Genomic DNA, 17,867 nt, shown 5'->3' on the forward strand with positions numbered 1-17,867 from the left:
GAATGTATCGGTAGAGGTATTGCATGTTTTTTTTTATACAACGGTATATGAAAATCTTAATAGTATAAATACCTATTAGACATCTTTATTTTATCTTTTGTTTTTGGGGCGTGGAGTATGTTATCCGTTGATCTTTTGTTTAGGGTCAATTGCTCTAGGGAGCTATTATTGCCATTACCATAATTGCTGATGACACTACCAAGCATGTGGAAATGACCATCCTACCCTTCTAAGGTTTCTACACCCCTAACCCTTCTCCCTTTCCCTCTCACATCTCCATCATGACACCCCATCATCCCCCTTCCTCTCTCACTTTTTTCTCTTCCCATCTCTTTAGTCGGATACAAGTGAAATTTGGTAAGAATTTTTTAATTTTTTTTTACCTAATAGAACATGATTTCATGGTCAATAGAATCATGATTTTTTTAAAAAAAATTTAAACTTCTCAACGAAATGATGATTCTGTTTTGTATTTACATTAACAAAAACGTAATCACATTTCTATTGCAACAAAAGGATTTTCAAAAATACAAAATGAAAATACGTTTTTATTTCCGTTGTGATTTTGTACACACTCCCTGTTTCACAAGGGAAATATGTTTCCTCATCCAAAATAAAAAAGGAAACATGTTTCAGTTGTAGTCCATGTAGTGTGCACAAAAGCCAAAATAGAAATACATTTTCGTGTACAAAATCACAATGAAAACATTTTTTGTTTTGGATTTTGTATGCACACATGTACTATAGCAAAAATACGATTTTGTTGCACACTTGCACAATAAAATCATATTTTTGTTGTTTTATTATGTTTTCACCCCTATATAAACAACACAATCATTATTTTCTTGTGTTTTCATTTAAGGGGCAATTTTGGAATAAAACAAAAAAACCCACGTGAGTAGTGCTAATAACAAAAGTGTAGTGCCAATAGCAATGCCCTTCGTTCTATTGGGTGGGCCATTGCTATATCTGTGCTTGGGCCTTCAGCCTTTTTTTCTCTTTGTTTGGTTGCTTTCCTGAATATAGAAATTTGAAAAAAAAGGTTTTGAGCCTTGTCAACGATACCTAATTATATTTATGAAGAACTTTTAAACAAAACAGATGTGAAACTTGTTTATTCCTTAAACAATCAGCGATAAACTACCACCAGTTAGGAAGTTGAAGTCTACAAAGAGGCCATATCAATTGTTGAGCAGAACACTAACTAAAAATTGATCTAAACCCCAGGCAATTTCTTTTGCAGGTAGATAAGTTTAGTATATTTGGTGAAGCTACCATTTAAATCCTTCTCCTCATTCCACACAAAAGTGAGGCAATAATGAACAAGACATCAATCATTCTACCTGCATATTTTCAGGAAAAGGAATTGAAGCACAACAATGATAGTATCCATTTTCATCGAAAGAAAATCTCTGCGAAAGATGAGCTTCACGAATAAGATACTGCCCCCAGTCCTCTGATCCATACTGCTTGAATATTCCCCGTGCATCAAAAGAATCAACCTTTCTTGTCCACGTGTTCTTGTTCCTGAACACCGGCAGCACATATCAGCTATTTAAACTGAAAAATTATCTAAAGTTTTACAAAGCAAGGCAGATTGTTGAGCTGCAAAAATAAGGGGGGAGTAGCACCTTTTCCTATGCCTTGCGTTCATCACAGTGGCGTGTAGCTGCAAAACAAGAGAAAAATCTAGATGATCACCGAAAACTGTCAAAATTACAAACAAAATGCACATAAATCTATATTTAACGACGCTAACAATTTAAGGAATATTTATTTTCCAATGAGTATGGTAAGGCTTATGAATGCATTTACTTGTATGAGAAATGGGTATCTTGTAATAGACTTCATAATAAGCATAAGGGTATAAAAGAAATTTAACAATTAATATATTTGAAAATAAGTTTATGTTTTTATATAAAGGACTAGAGGCAGTATTATTTATCCAAAAGCAACATATATGTAAATGAATCTGACAAGATTAATTTACCTTTAATTTCTGTTTAGCATCATTCTCTAAGACAAGTCCAGCTTCAACATATGCATCAATGATGACTTCTAAAAAAGCTTAGAAAACTCAAAAAAATTCGTTGAGGGCAATATATAATCAATAAGCCCCCCCTCCCCCCCCCCAAAAAAAAACCCCCCAAAAAAAAAAAATACAAACACAAAGAACAGTATATATATGGATACGACAGGCACGTAAAAGACGACCCTCACTGGCAATCTCTTCCACAGGAGCATACAGAACCCGGGCTTTTGCCAAAGAACCTTTCATGCATTCCTACAAGATTAAGCATATGTTTCCCTCATTAAAGATATCAAACAAATTACACACAGAGGCCAATTTTAATAGTAGAATTTTCTACCAGACACAAAAAGTGCTAAGAGAAATCTTTCAATGAAGGCTAAGTTTAAATGAGTATTAGGATTAACATCTCATGATGCAATGCTATAAATAATGAACATCTTACCAGCAAGCTTTCAAACATAAAACTTTCAGAATGCTAACAACAGACGCAAAACTTACCAATATCAACTTTTTAACTTGTATATTGTTCAGTTACTTCATTCCATAGATTTAGTGAGTTACTAGTAGGAATGTCATTGTATATCTTGTAAACAGATAAGCAGCAAGTAGGAATTCATATGAATAATGTATTAGAAAAATGGAGCTCAAAGTAGATACATACCAGTCCCTTTAATCTTATAGAGAGAGGCCGATTATCCAAGGCTTCCATAACTTTTGAGGAGATACTCTACACAGCTACAAACCTAAATACAAAATTCTAATTCTCAAAATATATTATCATGCTGAATTTAATAAAACTTACCTGCAAAACCTCAGAGGCTGTCTTAATTCGCTCGTTGTTCCATAACTTAAGCATGAGTACTGTAAGGTGAAATGTTTTAGGCTTGATGAATATGGATTTGTCAATACCCAGGTCTGCAAAAGTGCAACATAAATCAGAAAAATTTCATATTGAAGATGAATCATGGGAGAAGGAAGAGGATTAACAGAACAAGTTGTTATTTGAAGTAAAGCATAAGTATTTGATCCTTGTTGAGTTTCTACATGATAAAGTAAATTTATTAGCCATGAAAATGACTGGTTACTAGGTAATATGAACATGTCTTAGCCTCTTAGGGTTCAGGAGAGTAACCAACTAACCATAATATCCATATATAATTTAACAAGATTTCAGAGAACAGGTTCTGCTAGTAGAAAATGATGGAAAACACATATCAAGACATACTTAAGAATATTTATGCTGCTGAGCTGACTACACAATGGATATAATTTCACTCTTGATTGAAACTCCTTATGCTATAAATATCTGAAACCTAGCAAACCAGTTTGTTTTGATACCAGATGGAGCGGAAGACTTGGATGCTTTAGGTGCGTAACTGACAAGGGGTATGTTAGTAAGATTAACTTTAACCGATTCACTGTTGTCATTAGCTTTAAGCTCAACTGCAACACCGGAATTTTCCTTGGATAGTTGGTCCACTTCTTTGGTGTCAGTAGTAGTACCCTCATCCTCATTGGAATCAGATTCAGTATAGGTATTCTCATCCATGCAAGAACCAATTCCCAATATTGAATGCTGAAAACTGATGAGTTTATTAACCAACTCAGGATGAATGGCCAATGGAAGGGATATGAAGTGTGAATAATCAAGATTTCGACTATTAACTGTCTGATATCAAACACAAGAAAACATGTGAATTAGTCTGTGACTGTGAAGTATGAAGTAAACACAAGAAACAAATTGGAAAAGGAGATAAATATAACCAAAGATCTTTTGAATCTGAGACACTGCGTGGACAGGCAACTAACCTCATCAATTATAGCCTGTATCTTCTCTGAAGCTGAATTCACGCTGTTGACTGAAATGCCTTCAATGGCTGCAAAAGACAATTATATTGAATAATTCAGATATCAAATTTCGTTATCCAATCAAATGATATGAGAATAATAATGATTTAGAGGAGATCCCACTTCAAAAAGCCAGGCAATTAAGGATGGGGGAGCTTCTACTTTGAACTGAAGTTCTGCATCTCATACTCAGCCAATATAAGACTCATGCTCATGTCAAACATAATTATGTTCTAGCCTTTTAAAGAAATTGGACTTTTTTTATATATAGAGTGAAGAAACACAACTTGAACCAAAGATCTATAATACCATTATGATTGTCAAATGTCAACACACTCAATCTATTCTTTTGAATGAAATAAATATCCATGTCAAACCAATCAGCTATAACTTCAAAATCTCAAAGAATAACAATAATCAAAATTAAAACACAAACACGATAAAATGATAAGTATTTCGAAGCTGATCTACACAAGATAGATAGCAGATTAAGTAAACCCAAAACTTACTAACAAAATCCTCTTCTTTTGAAGTAGGCATTATGATTTTAACCCCCATATCCTCTTCTATCTTTTTCTGTGTGGATCCCCTGAAACAGTATTAAGCATAGTAAGATGTAAATAATCTACTTTACACATCATAAGCACAATCTTCTAACCTTTCCCCTGATAATAACAATAGCAATAAGATTTGTGTAATTGTATCTCACTTCCTACATGGTGTTGGCACATGAATCTCAAGTCAAAACTTTTTAAAACTCCTAACATGCACAATTTTGCTTTTCAGCGTATATTATCAAAGCACACTCTTTTCTCTTGTCCCTCTTACCATTGTAAGAAAATTATTTTTCTGTATCACTTTCACCCATGTCTGTTAGACCTCTTATTAGAAATGCATATAATAATCTTAATAAAAAAATGTCTATAATAGGAAGAAAAGGAGGGCCAAGGGAGAATATTCTGTCATAACAGAATTGAAAGGAAAGTTGTATATAAACAAAGGTAGAGGGTGTTAGTGAGGGCTCGGGGAATTTTAGCAAATAGAGAGGCAAGATTAATACAATCTTGAGAGGGTAGGATTCTTCTGGAATCCTGAGAAGCTTATACATTCTAGGAGCCTGTTCTTGCAATAAAAGTCTACATTTTCAGATTCTTTCCGTGCTAGTTTCTATTAATGTCATATTGAGCCTCTCTTTATCTGAAATTTATCTACTTTAAGTTGGCTAAGCAATGTTGTTATTAATGCCATTGTGCAAAACAGAAATTGAAAACTAGTTTTTACCCTTTTCCTTTAATAAAACGAAATAGAGAAGCACCAACCTGCACAACAAACACAAAATTAAAACAGATGAAAAGGCTGAAGCTTCTGATTCTTCAATGCAATGCATTATCAGAGAAGAGAACCAAATGGAAGTATAATTCTTTATTAAAACAAAACAAAACAAGACAAACTAGAGATCAAAATCAAGGACGCAGAAAGATAGTACAATCAAAATTTTCTGAAAAAGCAACCAGTGATAGCATTACTTTCCACTGTAAATTAGTGACAACAAAACAGGAAGAAAAATATCAAACTATATACAATAAACACTATGGTCAGATTCAAAGAAAAAAAAGGAGAAAACACATAAGTAGTGTAGCCTTGCATGCAAGTCTTATAATGAAATCCTTCCATATTTTAATGAAGTCCTGCCATCTGGTAACTGATAACAAACTGATTAATTGTAGCACTATAGTAGCCTTTAATGTAGATTGAACAACCAACACTGCATGAAACCAAAACATAATGAAGAAGGACCAACTAAAAGATAAATGGTAATCGCTAGCATGTAACAGACGAAATGCATAAATATTGGTGAGTATCTTCATAAAATATAAACTACAAATTCAAGAAAATAAAAAGGAAGTGAAAAATTATAATCTTGCCAGCACGGAAATTGAATGCTTTTCGGTGGAGACAGATGAATCTCCTTCTAGCACTCTGTTTTCAACATTATCCAGCAACTGGCTTGGACTAGTATCTGATTCAGCAATTTCACTCATAGCTTCAGCAGCTATCTTTGTGAGATGTTCATTTGAAATAGTGCTAGATGTGCTACAGCCAGTTTCTTGAACTTTGCATCCATCTTCGGACTCAACAAGTGCATCCTTCATCAAGCTTTCTGCAAAACCACATCATTTTATATGAATAACCCCCTCCCCGGTCTCTCCTAAGAAGTAAAAACTAAAAAGTATCATGCTTTTTAAAATCACGCTACCGCATGGCATCAAGTGCTTGTCAAGAACTTTTAGGCAGCAGAAAATACATAAAATACAACAATACTTATTTTTGGTCTAGGAACTATCCCATATATAAAGATCAGATAAAAGTAACTAGTTCATCTGTTATATTATATTTTCCAAAATGCCACGTCATGCAAAAGAAATCATAAAAATCATAACCATAATCATAAAGAAAAATTGTCGGTACAACCGGAAGTTGAATATCCAGTGTGTCCTGGGAAAAAATAGACAAACCGTCACAAGAACTAGCATTGGTGGCAATTGGTCTCCAGATATAATTCATTTTCTTCTGTTTGATGCTATGGTCTTCAAGACATATTTTCTTCTTTCTACCACTCATCATAAAATTGCAGCTTAAGCAATGATAAGCGCTCTGACCCTGTTGCAAAAAATGAAATAACTTTAAGCTGAGAAAGGAGTTCAAAACTAGAGAAAATTTGATACAATTGCAACTCAACATTGAATGTAGTATAAGTATAAGACAAATTTTTGTGTGCCCAGACTCCCAGCAATAAAAAAATCGCAGTAGTAGAAGCTGGGAACCTGAAAGCAATAAGACCTTGATGCCACATAAGTATTGGTAAACTTGAGAACTCGCTCCACTCTGCAAAGCAGAAGCACATCAAACTCGTAATATTGCGAGGCAAAATGAATAGAATGGAATCAAAAGATAATAAGAAGTTTGTACTGAAACCCAACAGTGCTGAAAACTTGAAATTGCAGACCCTAACATTGATATTGAGGAATCAAACTTATATTTATTTATTTTGTGAGGAAATAGTTTGTTCAACGAACCCGATGAGAGACCTGCAAGCTATCATTCCCAACGAATGAATGAAGATGACTGCGCCGCAAGGCCCGTTTGCCGAGTTCAATTCATTTTTTTTTTAAGCAACGGAGTTTTGTTGATTTGTTCCCAGAATCCAAACACGGCGCTATGGGTAGCTGCTAATGTGCGCGAGGAGCGCAGAATGAAGTTTCCACTTAGCGTGGGTGAGTCAGCAACTGACGTGGCGCCTCATGGCTCAATTTTCGTTTTTCGTGGCAAAAAGCCCCTTCGTCTCTCATCAACTTGGTTCATGTTCATCGCTCTCTTTCTCAGCTCCATTCCAAATCTCAAATCAAATTCCAAGGGCTTCGTTTTCACTTCAAGATAGAGCGGAGTTGTGAATTGTAATGTAAATAAGTAAAAGAGAAGAGAATGGAAACGAGTCGAAGAGGCCATCTCTGCCATTTTTTCTGCAGATGATACCAATAAGCAACCTCTTCCGAGGAATCAATCTGGTGTCCCTTGGAGTCAGGATGCAAGTGTAACTAGGATCGAAATGTCGAACGGGAAAACTGGTGCTAGTTATGCAGAGAGCAAGCCACAGGAGGATAGATTGCTGGAGACAGTTGCAAGTTCTGGTGGTGTGCGCCTGCAGCCTACTCGAGATGCCATTCAAGTTTTCCTTAGAGAGGCTGCAAAGTTGGATGCCATGGCTTTATGTCATGCCATTGAACGAAAGCTCCAATCTCCGATGTGGCAGGCATGTCTTTTTTTTTTTTTTTTTATCGGCAAATATTAATTGTTAGTTTGTTAGTTTTTTGTTGGAAAGCATGTGTGTTATTGACGTTTCTGTGAAAATACGAATTCAATCATACATGCATGCCCATATGAATTGCACAAAGCTTCACTTGATATTTGCTGCATATTATTAATGTATTTGCCATCTCATTTTTACTTCTTTTGGGAACAATATTTTCAGGTTCGTGTGAAAGCTGTTTGTGTCCTTGAGTCCATCGTCAGAAAGAAGATGATGAGGATCATTTTTCACGTATGGCGTCTTACTTTGCTGAAAATAATGTTCTGGTGTTGAGATGTTCTGAATCCCCCCAAGCTTCTTTGAGGGAAAAGGCAAACAAGGTACCCTATTTCAACTTCTCATTCATTTTATATTTCCTTCTTATATCAATTCATATCCTCTTTTTTTAATTACTTTTATTTGTTTTGACTTGAGCATTATTCTGAGCATAAAGTAATTTTAACTAGAGTTATTGAATCGTAATTACATAAAATTGGAATTGGTGATAGGCATGTAGTTGGAAGTCCTATAATGAGTTATAGATTCATCTTTCATCTTTACATTCTCTTAACATGATGTTAACATTTGCCTCTAAGGCATGCGTGGGAAATGACATGGACAATAGTTACACAGAATAACGTAAGCCAACATTGTTTTCTAGGTTTAGGAAGAAAAGGTGCGGAATAGAAAACTAAATAACTAATGAATAAAGAGATGTAATATGTGATGTTTGATGTGCGTAAAATAGAAAAGACTTTCTCGGTGCTAACAAATAGGTCAAGTACTAGTGTATTGCAATTGGTGTAAACCCAACCCCACACTAATACAACAAGACTCCTCACCCTAAATCCCTAATTAAATAATGAAATAACTCACAAGATTTTTTCTTCAATTTGAGTACTGATTAATTTTACAATATATTTTGAAATATTGTAACAAATGTTTGGTGTAATATATGCCAAATGATCCAAGTTGAGGATTTAATTTCTTTCCTTTTTTTAATAAATCTATGCCGAGGCCTAAAATTTGAAGATAGAATTAGTTTTCCCTTTTGGTTTACTTTTCTCCTTTTTCTCATTAGATCCGATAATCCAGCTTGTATTCATTCCCCCTTCTTCTATCAACTCAATTATGTGTGCCACTGGTTAAATCTGCACAATAACGTGCTAGTTACTATGAAAATATGGATGCTGATAGAGAATTTAAGTTATATCTCAGAACTCTGCTAAATATTGTGCAGTTCTTTCCTCTTTTTGTTCAAATTACACAGACTAAAGGAATCACTCTACCAAATAGCTAAGTAGGATGCAGATAAATTTAAGAGCAACCTTTTGATTGCAAGATTAATATTTTGTAATTAAATTTAGCACTTGACCTTTGATGGACAGGTTCTTGGTCTTTTAGGTGGAAACCAACTAAACAGTGCTATTAACTCAGAGAAAGCTGTGAAGACGGATAGTGCTGCTGTTGCTGAGTTACCTGACTTGATAGACACTGGTGATTTGAATGACTATCATGGAACAGGTGATAATACAAAGAGTAAGAATGGTCAAAATATAGCAAATTTGACACCATCCACACCTCCAGCTCTGGCGGATGATTTATTTGAAAATTTTATGAACTCTGGAGTAGCTAGTGATGAACTAAAAAATGATGATCCCTTTGCTGATGTGTCATTTCATTCTAATGACAACAAAGAGCATGCTGATATCTTTTCAAGCATGACTGTTGGTGATGATAAATTGGATCATCATGTGAGTCATGGTCTGGGGAATAGAAATGAACCTGACAGTGATGATTTATTGGCTGGCTTGTCAATTGACGAAAATACCTCTAGTACAAAACAGAAAGCAACATCTCCTGCCATGCAATCTGAATCTTTATTTTCTGGTTTAAACAATCATGTTAGCCATCTGGGACCTGACAATGGCTTAGGTAGCATGTTGGGCACTCAAGCAGTTGGCTTCAATGTAAGTTCAATATTTCCTTCTGGTCATCCTCCTTGTATTACGCAGCCTGGCATTATGTTGAACCAGCCATATTCTTCTCAGCCACTTAATTATGGTGCCATGGGAAATCTCTTGGCTCAGCAGCAATTTCTGGCGACAATGGCTAATTTCCAACACCTTAATAATGTCAACAAGAATGATGGCAGTACTGCTCAAAATGCTGGATCCAATGGAAAAACACCTCTTCCGGACATATTCCAATCAAAATTCTCAACTCAAACTCCTAGCTCAATGATCAGCAATTCAAAGAAGGAAGAAACTAAAGCATTTGATTTTATATCGGTAAGTCTGGGAGTAAATCATTTATTTAATATCCAGCGATTTACTTTAAGGATTGTAATGATCTGCAATGACTTGTCTGCTTTGTAGAATCCAAACTTGTTTAGCTTGAGTGGAATTCAATCATTTGAATGTGATTTATCTTAAGAAACAAGTCATTTGCTTTATTGTACAACCCCTTCATGTGGAATTGCAGATGTCATCAAAAATTCATAATTGAACTCCTTGAATACCAAATAGGAGCTGCCAGGATAAACAATTATCCTGTCAGGTCATGGTTTCTGCTTTATGGAAACTATAGCTTGAGTTTGATAAACTGGATTTTTTCATATTAGTGTTGTAGCTCATAATTAGATTTGTTTCTTCATTATCTGTTCTTAGGACTGATTTCCTTATTTGTAGTATTCAGACCACATTTTCTGCCCATAATTCTAGGCTAGCATTTACTATCAAAGTGGTATATATTGTAACCCTCACTTTACAGTTTTCAATTATAAAAATAATAATAACTTTTCCTCATATTTCAAGTTATAGTTTTAAGAATACTTTGTCTAGTTTTTGGTTGACTCACTTGATCATGTAGTTTCATGCTTGTAGGACCATCTAGCTACTGCGTGTGATTCAAGGAGAGTGATTTGAAATTTCAATATTTTGCTATTGTCGAGAAAAATTTATGGTGATGTATGATGCTGTAGTGGATTTCACACGAATAGATCAAACTGGTTTATAATTTGGAAGAAGAAAGTTGATTTTCTTTACCATGATGGAGCATTATCGATGTTATTTGATTCGTCCATGCGTCAACGAAATATGAGCAAAGTTTCTGGACTTGGAAGAAGGTAAATGGTTACTACCGGTTCTCTTAATATTAGAATTTTGCCTTTTTTTTTCTTTTAATTCTTTTTGTACGTAGTCGAGATTTTCGATCTGTATTCCAGGTACTATCAACTATACCATATGATTGAATTCGGCATAATGTATTGCTTTTTCATGCTGCAATGTCTATGAGTTCAGTTTCGCCCTTTCTTTTACAATTTTTGTCTCAATAGAAAATGATCCCTCCCATCTCCTTAATGTCCAATATAAATCTAGCACCCCTTAGAAATCAATTTCATACTTGATTCAATTGTTCGATCGGATTCAGCTTTCTTGGAGTGTTTTAAGTTCTTAATTTCCTTTGCCTTTTGAAAATGACCAAATGATGTGCAGAATAGAAAAGGAAGGTTCTATTCATCACATCAAAATAGTTTTTAAAGATTTTGTTTATGTTCATTTTAATCTTTTATAAAAGTTACTTTAATGACAAAATTGAAAATTAAAATATGAAAACTAGTATGATGATCTTTTAAATTTTTTAATAAAGACTTGTCAGTAAGCAAAAAAATTTAAAAGACAGAAGTAATAGTGTATATTTTTCTTGAGTTTAATGGTAATATATTGATAGTATAAATTTTATACTGTCTTTTAATAAAAGATTATTGTTATAGTCCGTGTTAGTGTATAATTTTTTTATTTAGCTCAGAACCAAAGATAACAATAGACTATATAAAAAAATAAAAACCCTTCTATAACAAAAAAAGAAAATAGCGGAAGAATTGCATTAAAGGGCCAGGCACCAATGCCGCTATTTTCGGTTTAAACTTTAAAGTAATAATATACCAAGCAAAATTACAGCATGAAATTTAAACATTGCTTAACCAATTAGCTACAGTTTTTTTTCCAATAAATATGTGGGATCAAGCACAATTTTGCTTTTCGTAGGCTCCTTCAGTTATCATGATACTATTTTGATATCCTTGGCTCATAGAGAATTATAATTCTTATTTGGGGAAAAAAAATAATAAATACATCAAAGGTTCAGATATATAATAACTTTTGGCAAGATACTTTAGTTAATTTTTATCATTTTTTATTAGTTAAAAACTTTGTTTGACGATTTGATAAATAAGTTTTTTTTAATAAATTTTATCATTTTTTGAAATGATAATTAAAGTAGCATTTTTTAAAAAGTTAGTTTCTACCTTCTAATTTTTTATATTTTCTTTTATTTTTATCATTAATATATTTATTCAATTTCTTAATTATTATTTTTAAAGAAATTATAATTTTATTATTTTTTAATCTTTTTATACTTTTTAACTATTTCAATAATTAGTTTTATCGAATACTTATAATTGAATAAGATAATTTTTCAGTTTTTATTTACCAACTTTCAACTATTAACTAACTTTTCAACTTTAAAACTAATTTTGTGCAACATAACGTAAGTAGTCAAGGATTTCATAATGAACGTGATGTCTACTCCCATGTTTAAGGTTCCCATGAACTGAGTGCTATGTGTACAGTACCTTATTTTTTATATGGTAAGTGGTATCGAATCAATTTATGTGCATCTTTATTATTTTACCTCTTCAGATCAGACAAGTTATTTGTGCGAGAGCTAAAAAAAATCACATAATTTAAGTAACTTGATCTTGAATAGTTTCCAGCCAATTAAGTAAAATTTAAACCCGTGATTATTTATACAGTCACATACTGTTGCATATTACACGTTTGTCTAGAATTAAACCGATTCCCTACGTTGCCTTTTTTGAGTTTATACAGAAAAATCACTACACTCCAATTGGGTAATTTGTTGTATTGAAGGGGTAAAGAAGAACCCCAATTGGCTGGAAACTAACATAATTTGTGGTAAAGTAATAGTTGAAGCTTTTTTTAATTACTCAGATAAATATTTAGGTGAAAAAAAGATTGTATATCTCATTACTTTTCAACATAGGAGCGATTAAAAATACTAATACTAAATAGTATCAACCAAAAAACAATAGTAAATAGTAATGCCCCAATTATAGTCCCATTTTGAAGTGTCACATCTTGGTAACTTGGATAAGGATAGCTTCTAAATAATCCATAGCATAAGCTACCCCCTCTCTCTAGAACATTAGAAATTCGGAATCCGCGGGATGCAAGGAATGCTTTTAAATCAGCAGTGCGCACAGCACAAGGATATAACAAAGCATCCGAGGATGGAGATATTATCTATACATAGGATGATTATGACCTTAATGGAATATTAGGCTCCCTAACTCCTAATGTCCTCATTGCATAGATTATTGATCCTCTTTTCTTACAAAGGATGCTTAACTTTCCTCCATACCAATTAACGTCACAAGTCCTTACCCAAAAAAAATATGAAAATTATAAAAAAAGGGAAATTTTAAGGAAGGAAAACAAGAACAAAGGCTAGTGGCGTCTGTAGACACCACCGATTGCTTTGTCTATGCCTATAAGCGAAGTGCGGAAGACTTGGTTTTGAATTTCTTTAAACAAAATGGAGAATCAATGGGAATTGCGTTGAGACAATTCGACCCCAACGAGCACAAGAAAGGTGTGATCTTGACACATGACACTTGGCCCGAAATTTTACACAATAAGACTAAAACGTATATCTAGAACAAAAATACGGGCCCAATGTACCATAGTGAGTGCGTTCATCCTTTCTTTCTTCCACACAGTCCTACACAACCTTATACTTAACCAAATTAATATATCTTTGGCAAGAAAAGGAAAATTCAATCCTCTCCGACCTCCTTTTGCATTTCTATTTTTTAACCGCGTTAGTTTTATTACCCATAAAGTCTTGTCTCTTTTTTTCTTCTTTCCCATTGTAATAGTAAACCTAAACTTAGCATATTATGCACTGTCACGAAATATATTATTGGTAGGTTAAGGGTCGCTATATCTATAATCTATATCCTTCACTACAAAAAAGCCAACCAATATGCTCTGTTTCTCCTCTGCTCAACACCTCTCCTATGTTATCTCTCCCTGCATCCTAGTACTCACTCCTCTATCATGCGCAACCTGTACTCAGCTACACAAACATTCCTATTCTGAATAACAATGACCGAAACAACAAGGTGTCACGAAACTCCTAGCAGCAGCACCAGCAACTCTTCCACTTCAAAACCCCCGAAACGGAACAAGACAGAAAAACAGAGCAAAGCAAAGAGAAACAGAGACCCCACCAAGCATCCCGATTACCACGGCGTTCGAATGCGCAATTGGGGCAAATGGGTATCAGAAATTCGCGAGCCGCGCAAGAAATCACGCATCTGGCTCGGAACTTTTGCCACCCCTGAAATGGCGGCACGTGCACACGACGTGGCGGCTTTGAGCATAAAAGGCCACACCGCGATTCTCAACTTCCCTAACATAGTAAACATGCTTCCCAGACCCGTCACGTGTGCCCCACGTGACATCCAAGCCGCGGCCGCGGAAGCCGCCGCGATGGTGGAGTTCGACCGTGAGGGTTCGGAGGCAGAGTCGTCGGAGCTGAGCGAGATTGTGGAGCTTCCGAACATAGAAGAGAGCTTCGAGTCGGTTGAGTCGAGAAGTGAGTTCACGTTGATCGACTCGGTAGATAGTTGGGTGTACCCTCCTCCAATGGCGGTGGGGAGCATTGGTGACATGATGATGCTTGGGGAACACGAGTGTGGATTATTCCAATTTGCGACCGATCACCAAAAAACATGTTCCGTTTAGTTTGGCTTAGCTTAAAACAGTTTCGGTTTTTCAGAGGCTATAAAACTAAACGTGTCTTCTTCTGTTGCTATCAAATCAAATGCATGATCATCGTCAAATGCTCTTTCGCTATTTTTTATCTCAGCGGTTGGTGGTTTGGTTAGTTCCGCCACTTTAGTATGCCAAATATTTATATTTTTCACACATAACTTTGTCTTCTACTCCTTGCTACCTTCACTTCCTTATTCAACTTTGAGAATGTGTCAGTACCCAGTGGAGTTTTTCATTTATTATTATTACCATTAAATTAGTTTGTTTCTAATTATAGATAAAAATAAAATCGGATTTAATGGGAAAATGAAATCAGTGCTTCCTCTCCAATCCGTTATGGGCGGTGGTGGGATAGAGTTTCTTTCTGATTATTTTCTGTGACTACTAAAACTGAGGAGATTTTATGTTGCTAAGGGCTTTGACAGAATCTGCTTTGTTTGAATTGGAAGGGAATTAAAAAAGGAAAGAAATATAAAAAAAATTGTAAAGAAATTTATCTTAATTTGTTTAAATGGATGGAAGAGATAATGAAAACAAATAAATAAATTATATTATTTTTAAAAAAAATAAATAAATTATGTTCAAATATTTATAAATTAGGAAAAATGAATTTAATAAAAAATATTAAACTTTTTCTCAATTTTTTTTCTTAAGATATTTTTTTAGAAAAAATATGTTATAACGATTCACTTAACTTTTTAAGAAACTAAAACAAAAATATAGAAAAGAAAATATTTAGCTTTCTCCATTTTATGGCAAATTGGAGAGGAGTTCTTTTGTGAAGTGGCAAAAAATAAAAAACTCCTTTCTATTTTTTTCTCTAAAATAAATAATAAAAATTTAGTCTTTTTCTCATATTTCTTCCTTGCATTTCCTTCCAATCCTCACTAGTTCCTCTAAATTAAGTAATGGACCGAGGTGTTGTATTTTGGTAGTGATTCATTTTGAATTTTTTTATTTGCTGTGTTCTTGCAACAAAATTGTTTTGATTGGGAGTTATTTCAAACATGATGGCAATTCGTGTATCATTAATTTGAACTCATTTTTAAATGTGAAGATAATTTTTATTATATTTTTTTTATGACACGTGACTTTATCGGTATATGATTTTTATATTTTAAATAATATCATAATATTATTTAAGAGAAATTAAATTATAGGGACATACAAAGGTATAGTTCAATTAATTTAGTATAAACATGAGTTATTATAAAAAAATAGCACTTACATAACTTATATTAATATTATCACATTATCAATAAAATTATGTGCAATGTGTTTTATATATATATATATATAACTTTTAAATTCTCACAATATAAATAAGTATTATCTTAATTGTTCATTTCAAATTTTATAAAAAAATAAACAATAATATGAAAATAATAAAATTATTCATTTTTATATGTTTTAAAAATATACATCAAGTGTATACAAATGAAGTATCAAATAATTTTAAATTAATATAAACTTTTGTAAATATAATTCATCTGAAATAAACTTTTAATGATAGGTTTTAAAATTAAATTGTCTAATTGAAAATTATTAAATACTGTAAAAGTGATATTTTTTGGGGTAATGTATGAAATAAAGTGTAAAAGTGAATATAAGTTACCTTTAATTCTTTTAAACTTTACTTTTATTTTTATCTTTAAAGATATATATATATATATATATATATATATATATATATATATATATATATATATATATATATATATATATAACTAATTATGCATATTTTGTTACAACGTTAAATATTTATATTTATATTTATATTTTCGATTTTTTTTCATACGTTAAAATAAATCTCACATGATATACACTTATACAGAATATAATACGTGTTAATTTAATTCAAACACACACTTAACAAGTAATCATTATGTTTTTATCTATAAGTTTATACAAATGTTTGTATGTTTAATATCTAAACATTTTATAAAGACAACTATTAATTTAGCTTTTGATATGCATTTTTTTTTTAATGTATGTGGTTACTCTGAGAGTCTGAGTTATAACTAAATTATAAAGAAAATCTAACGCTTCTTACAGTTAGTGTTAAATTGGTATAAAAGGGTTATTTTTAGATAAAACTAGCTAAAATACAAATAAGGTTTGCGTGTAGTTCATGGCAACTGATGTTTGGTACTGCCAATACGTATATGATTGTTTCTCATCAGTAAGGTTGTCGGAACTTAATATGAGCGTGTCTCATTCTAAATAAGGTTTTGAATTTAAGAATGTATTACGTAGTATATAATTGAAAAAGTGAGTAACAGTTTATAATATTTTATCAACATTTCATTTAGATAATAATATAAATATTTTAAGTAAAATGTATTAATTGAAGTGGCTAAAAAAACATGAAAACTGATAAGATAAATGTGTTTATCAAACACTACTATTTCGATTAAATCTACTTATAAAATGGTCAAATCAATTATAAATTAACTAAAATTTCTGGAAAAACACAGACTTGAAATCAGGACCTAGATAATCTCTTGATGAAAATAAGAAAAATAGAAAAAGAAAATAGAATTTGAAGTTATTTTGTGATAATATTAAGTGGACACTATAATTAAAAAAAAACCGAGATAAAACATAAATATTTCAAATTTGGAAAAATTTAAATCCACTTATCTTATTGAGTCCATAGCTGCTGTTTTTACTCAGTCTTGTAAGTTGGGAACCACTTACTCCTTCTAGAATCTTTTAATTCACCATCAGAGACTGATTGGCATTTGCATGTCCACAAAATTAAAGAAGAAAAAGCCTTCGAAATTGGCTTTGTTTCCGTCACTTACGTCTGAACTAGTCGAAGCTTTAAATTACTCTATCTCAATATATTAATTATAATATTTAATAATGTGGTTTAGGCTATCGCACTACTAATGTGTGTGCGAGACGGGCATGTAAGGACTGTTTTTAAACAAAAGTGAATTGAAAATAATTAAGTCATCGTCACTTAATTTCTAAGTGTTTTACAGTGTGAAAGTATTTACAACAATTGGCATGAAAATTAAACTTATGTGAATGCAAAATTGAAACCTAGATCTTTGAACTATTGCAAATAATTTTATCATATGAGTGCGTTGGAATAATTTCCACTGTAAATAGTTGAGATTACTAAAAATATATATAGCTTGGTTTCTAAAGTGTAAATTTACCTTAATTAAAATAATTTGGTATCACGAAGCAAACTCTTGTGCTACTTTTATGTGGGCCCATTTTTGCCACCAATCTTAATTACAAATTTGAAAAGGACAACGGAAAA

At 32.7% G+C, this 17,867-nt stretch overlaps 2 protein-coding genes and 1 pseudogene across 5 annotated transcripts; 2 read left to right on the top strand and 1 right to left on the bottom strand.

Moving 5' to 3' along the window:
- Positions 1-1,086: 1,086 nt before the first annotated feature.
- LOC114387908 lies at positions 1,087-7,113 on the bottom strand. Of its 4 annotated transcripts, none has more exons than XM_028348166.1 (14): positions 6,958-7,113; positions 6,706-6,766; positions 6,397-6,541; positions 5,806-6,041; positions 5,162-5,199; positions 4,390-4,469; positions 3,842-3,909; positions 3,371-3,701; positions 2,835-2,947; positions 2,694-2,759; positions 2,194-2,284; positions 1,991-2,058; positions 1,632-1,669; positions 1,087-1,527 (listed from the first exon to the last, which is right to left on the bottom strand). In XM_028348166.1, the coding sequence occupies exons 1-14, from the start codon at positions 6,981-6,983 to the stop codon at positions 1,335-1,337; spliced, it is 1,554 nt and encodes a 517-aa protein (XP_028203967.1). In that variant the 5' UTR covers positions 6,984-7,113; the 3' UTR covers positions 1,087-1,334. The 4 variants fall into 4 exon arrangements, with proteins under 4 accessions (XP_028203967.1, XP_028203968.1, XP_028203969.1 ...); XM_028348167.1 differs by having other exon boundaries at positions 6,970-7,044; XM_028348168.1 differs by having other exon boundaries at positions 6,851-6,971.
- Positions 6,993-11,014, top strand: LOC114388032 (annotated as a pseudogene).
- Positions 11,015-13,699: 2,685 nt separating this feature from the next.
- Positions 13,700-14,805, top strand: LOC114387372 (dehydration-responsive element-binding protein 3-like). Its single transcript, XM_028347548.1, has one exon. The coding sequence runs from the start codon at positions 13,919-13,921 to the stop codon at positions 14,558-14,560; it is 642 nt and encodes a 213-aa protein (XP_028203349.1). The 5' UTR covers positions 13,700-13,918; the 3' UTR covers positions 14,561-14,805.
- The last annotated feature ends 3,062 nt before the right edge of the window (positions 14,806-17,867 follow it).

Source organism: Glycine soja, chromosome 15, assembly GCF_004193775.1.
Source record: "Glycine soja cultivar W05 chromosome 15, ASM419377v2, whole genome shotgun sequence".
Classification (NCBI taxonomy): Eukaryota; Viridiplantae; Streptophyta; class Magnoliopsida; order Fabales; family Fabaceae; genus Glycine; species Glycine soja.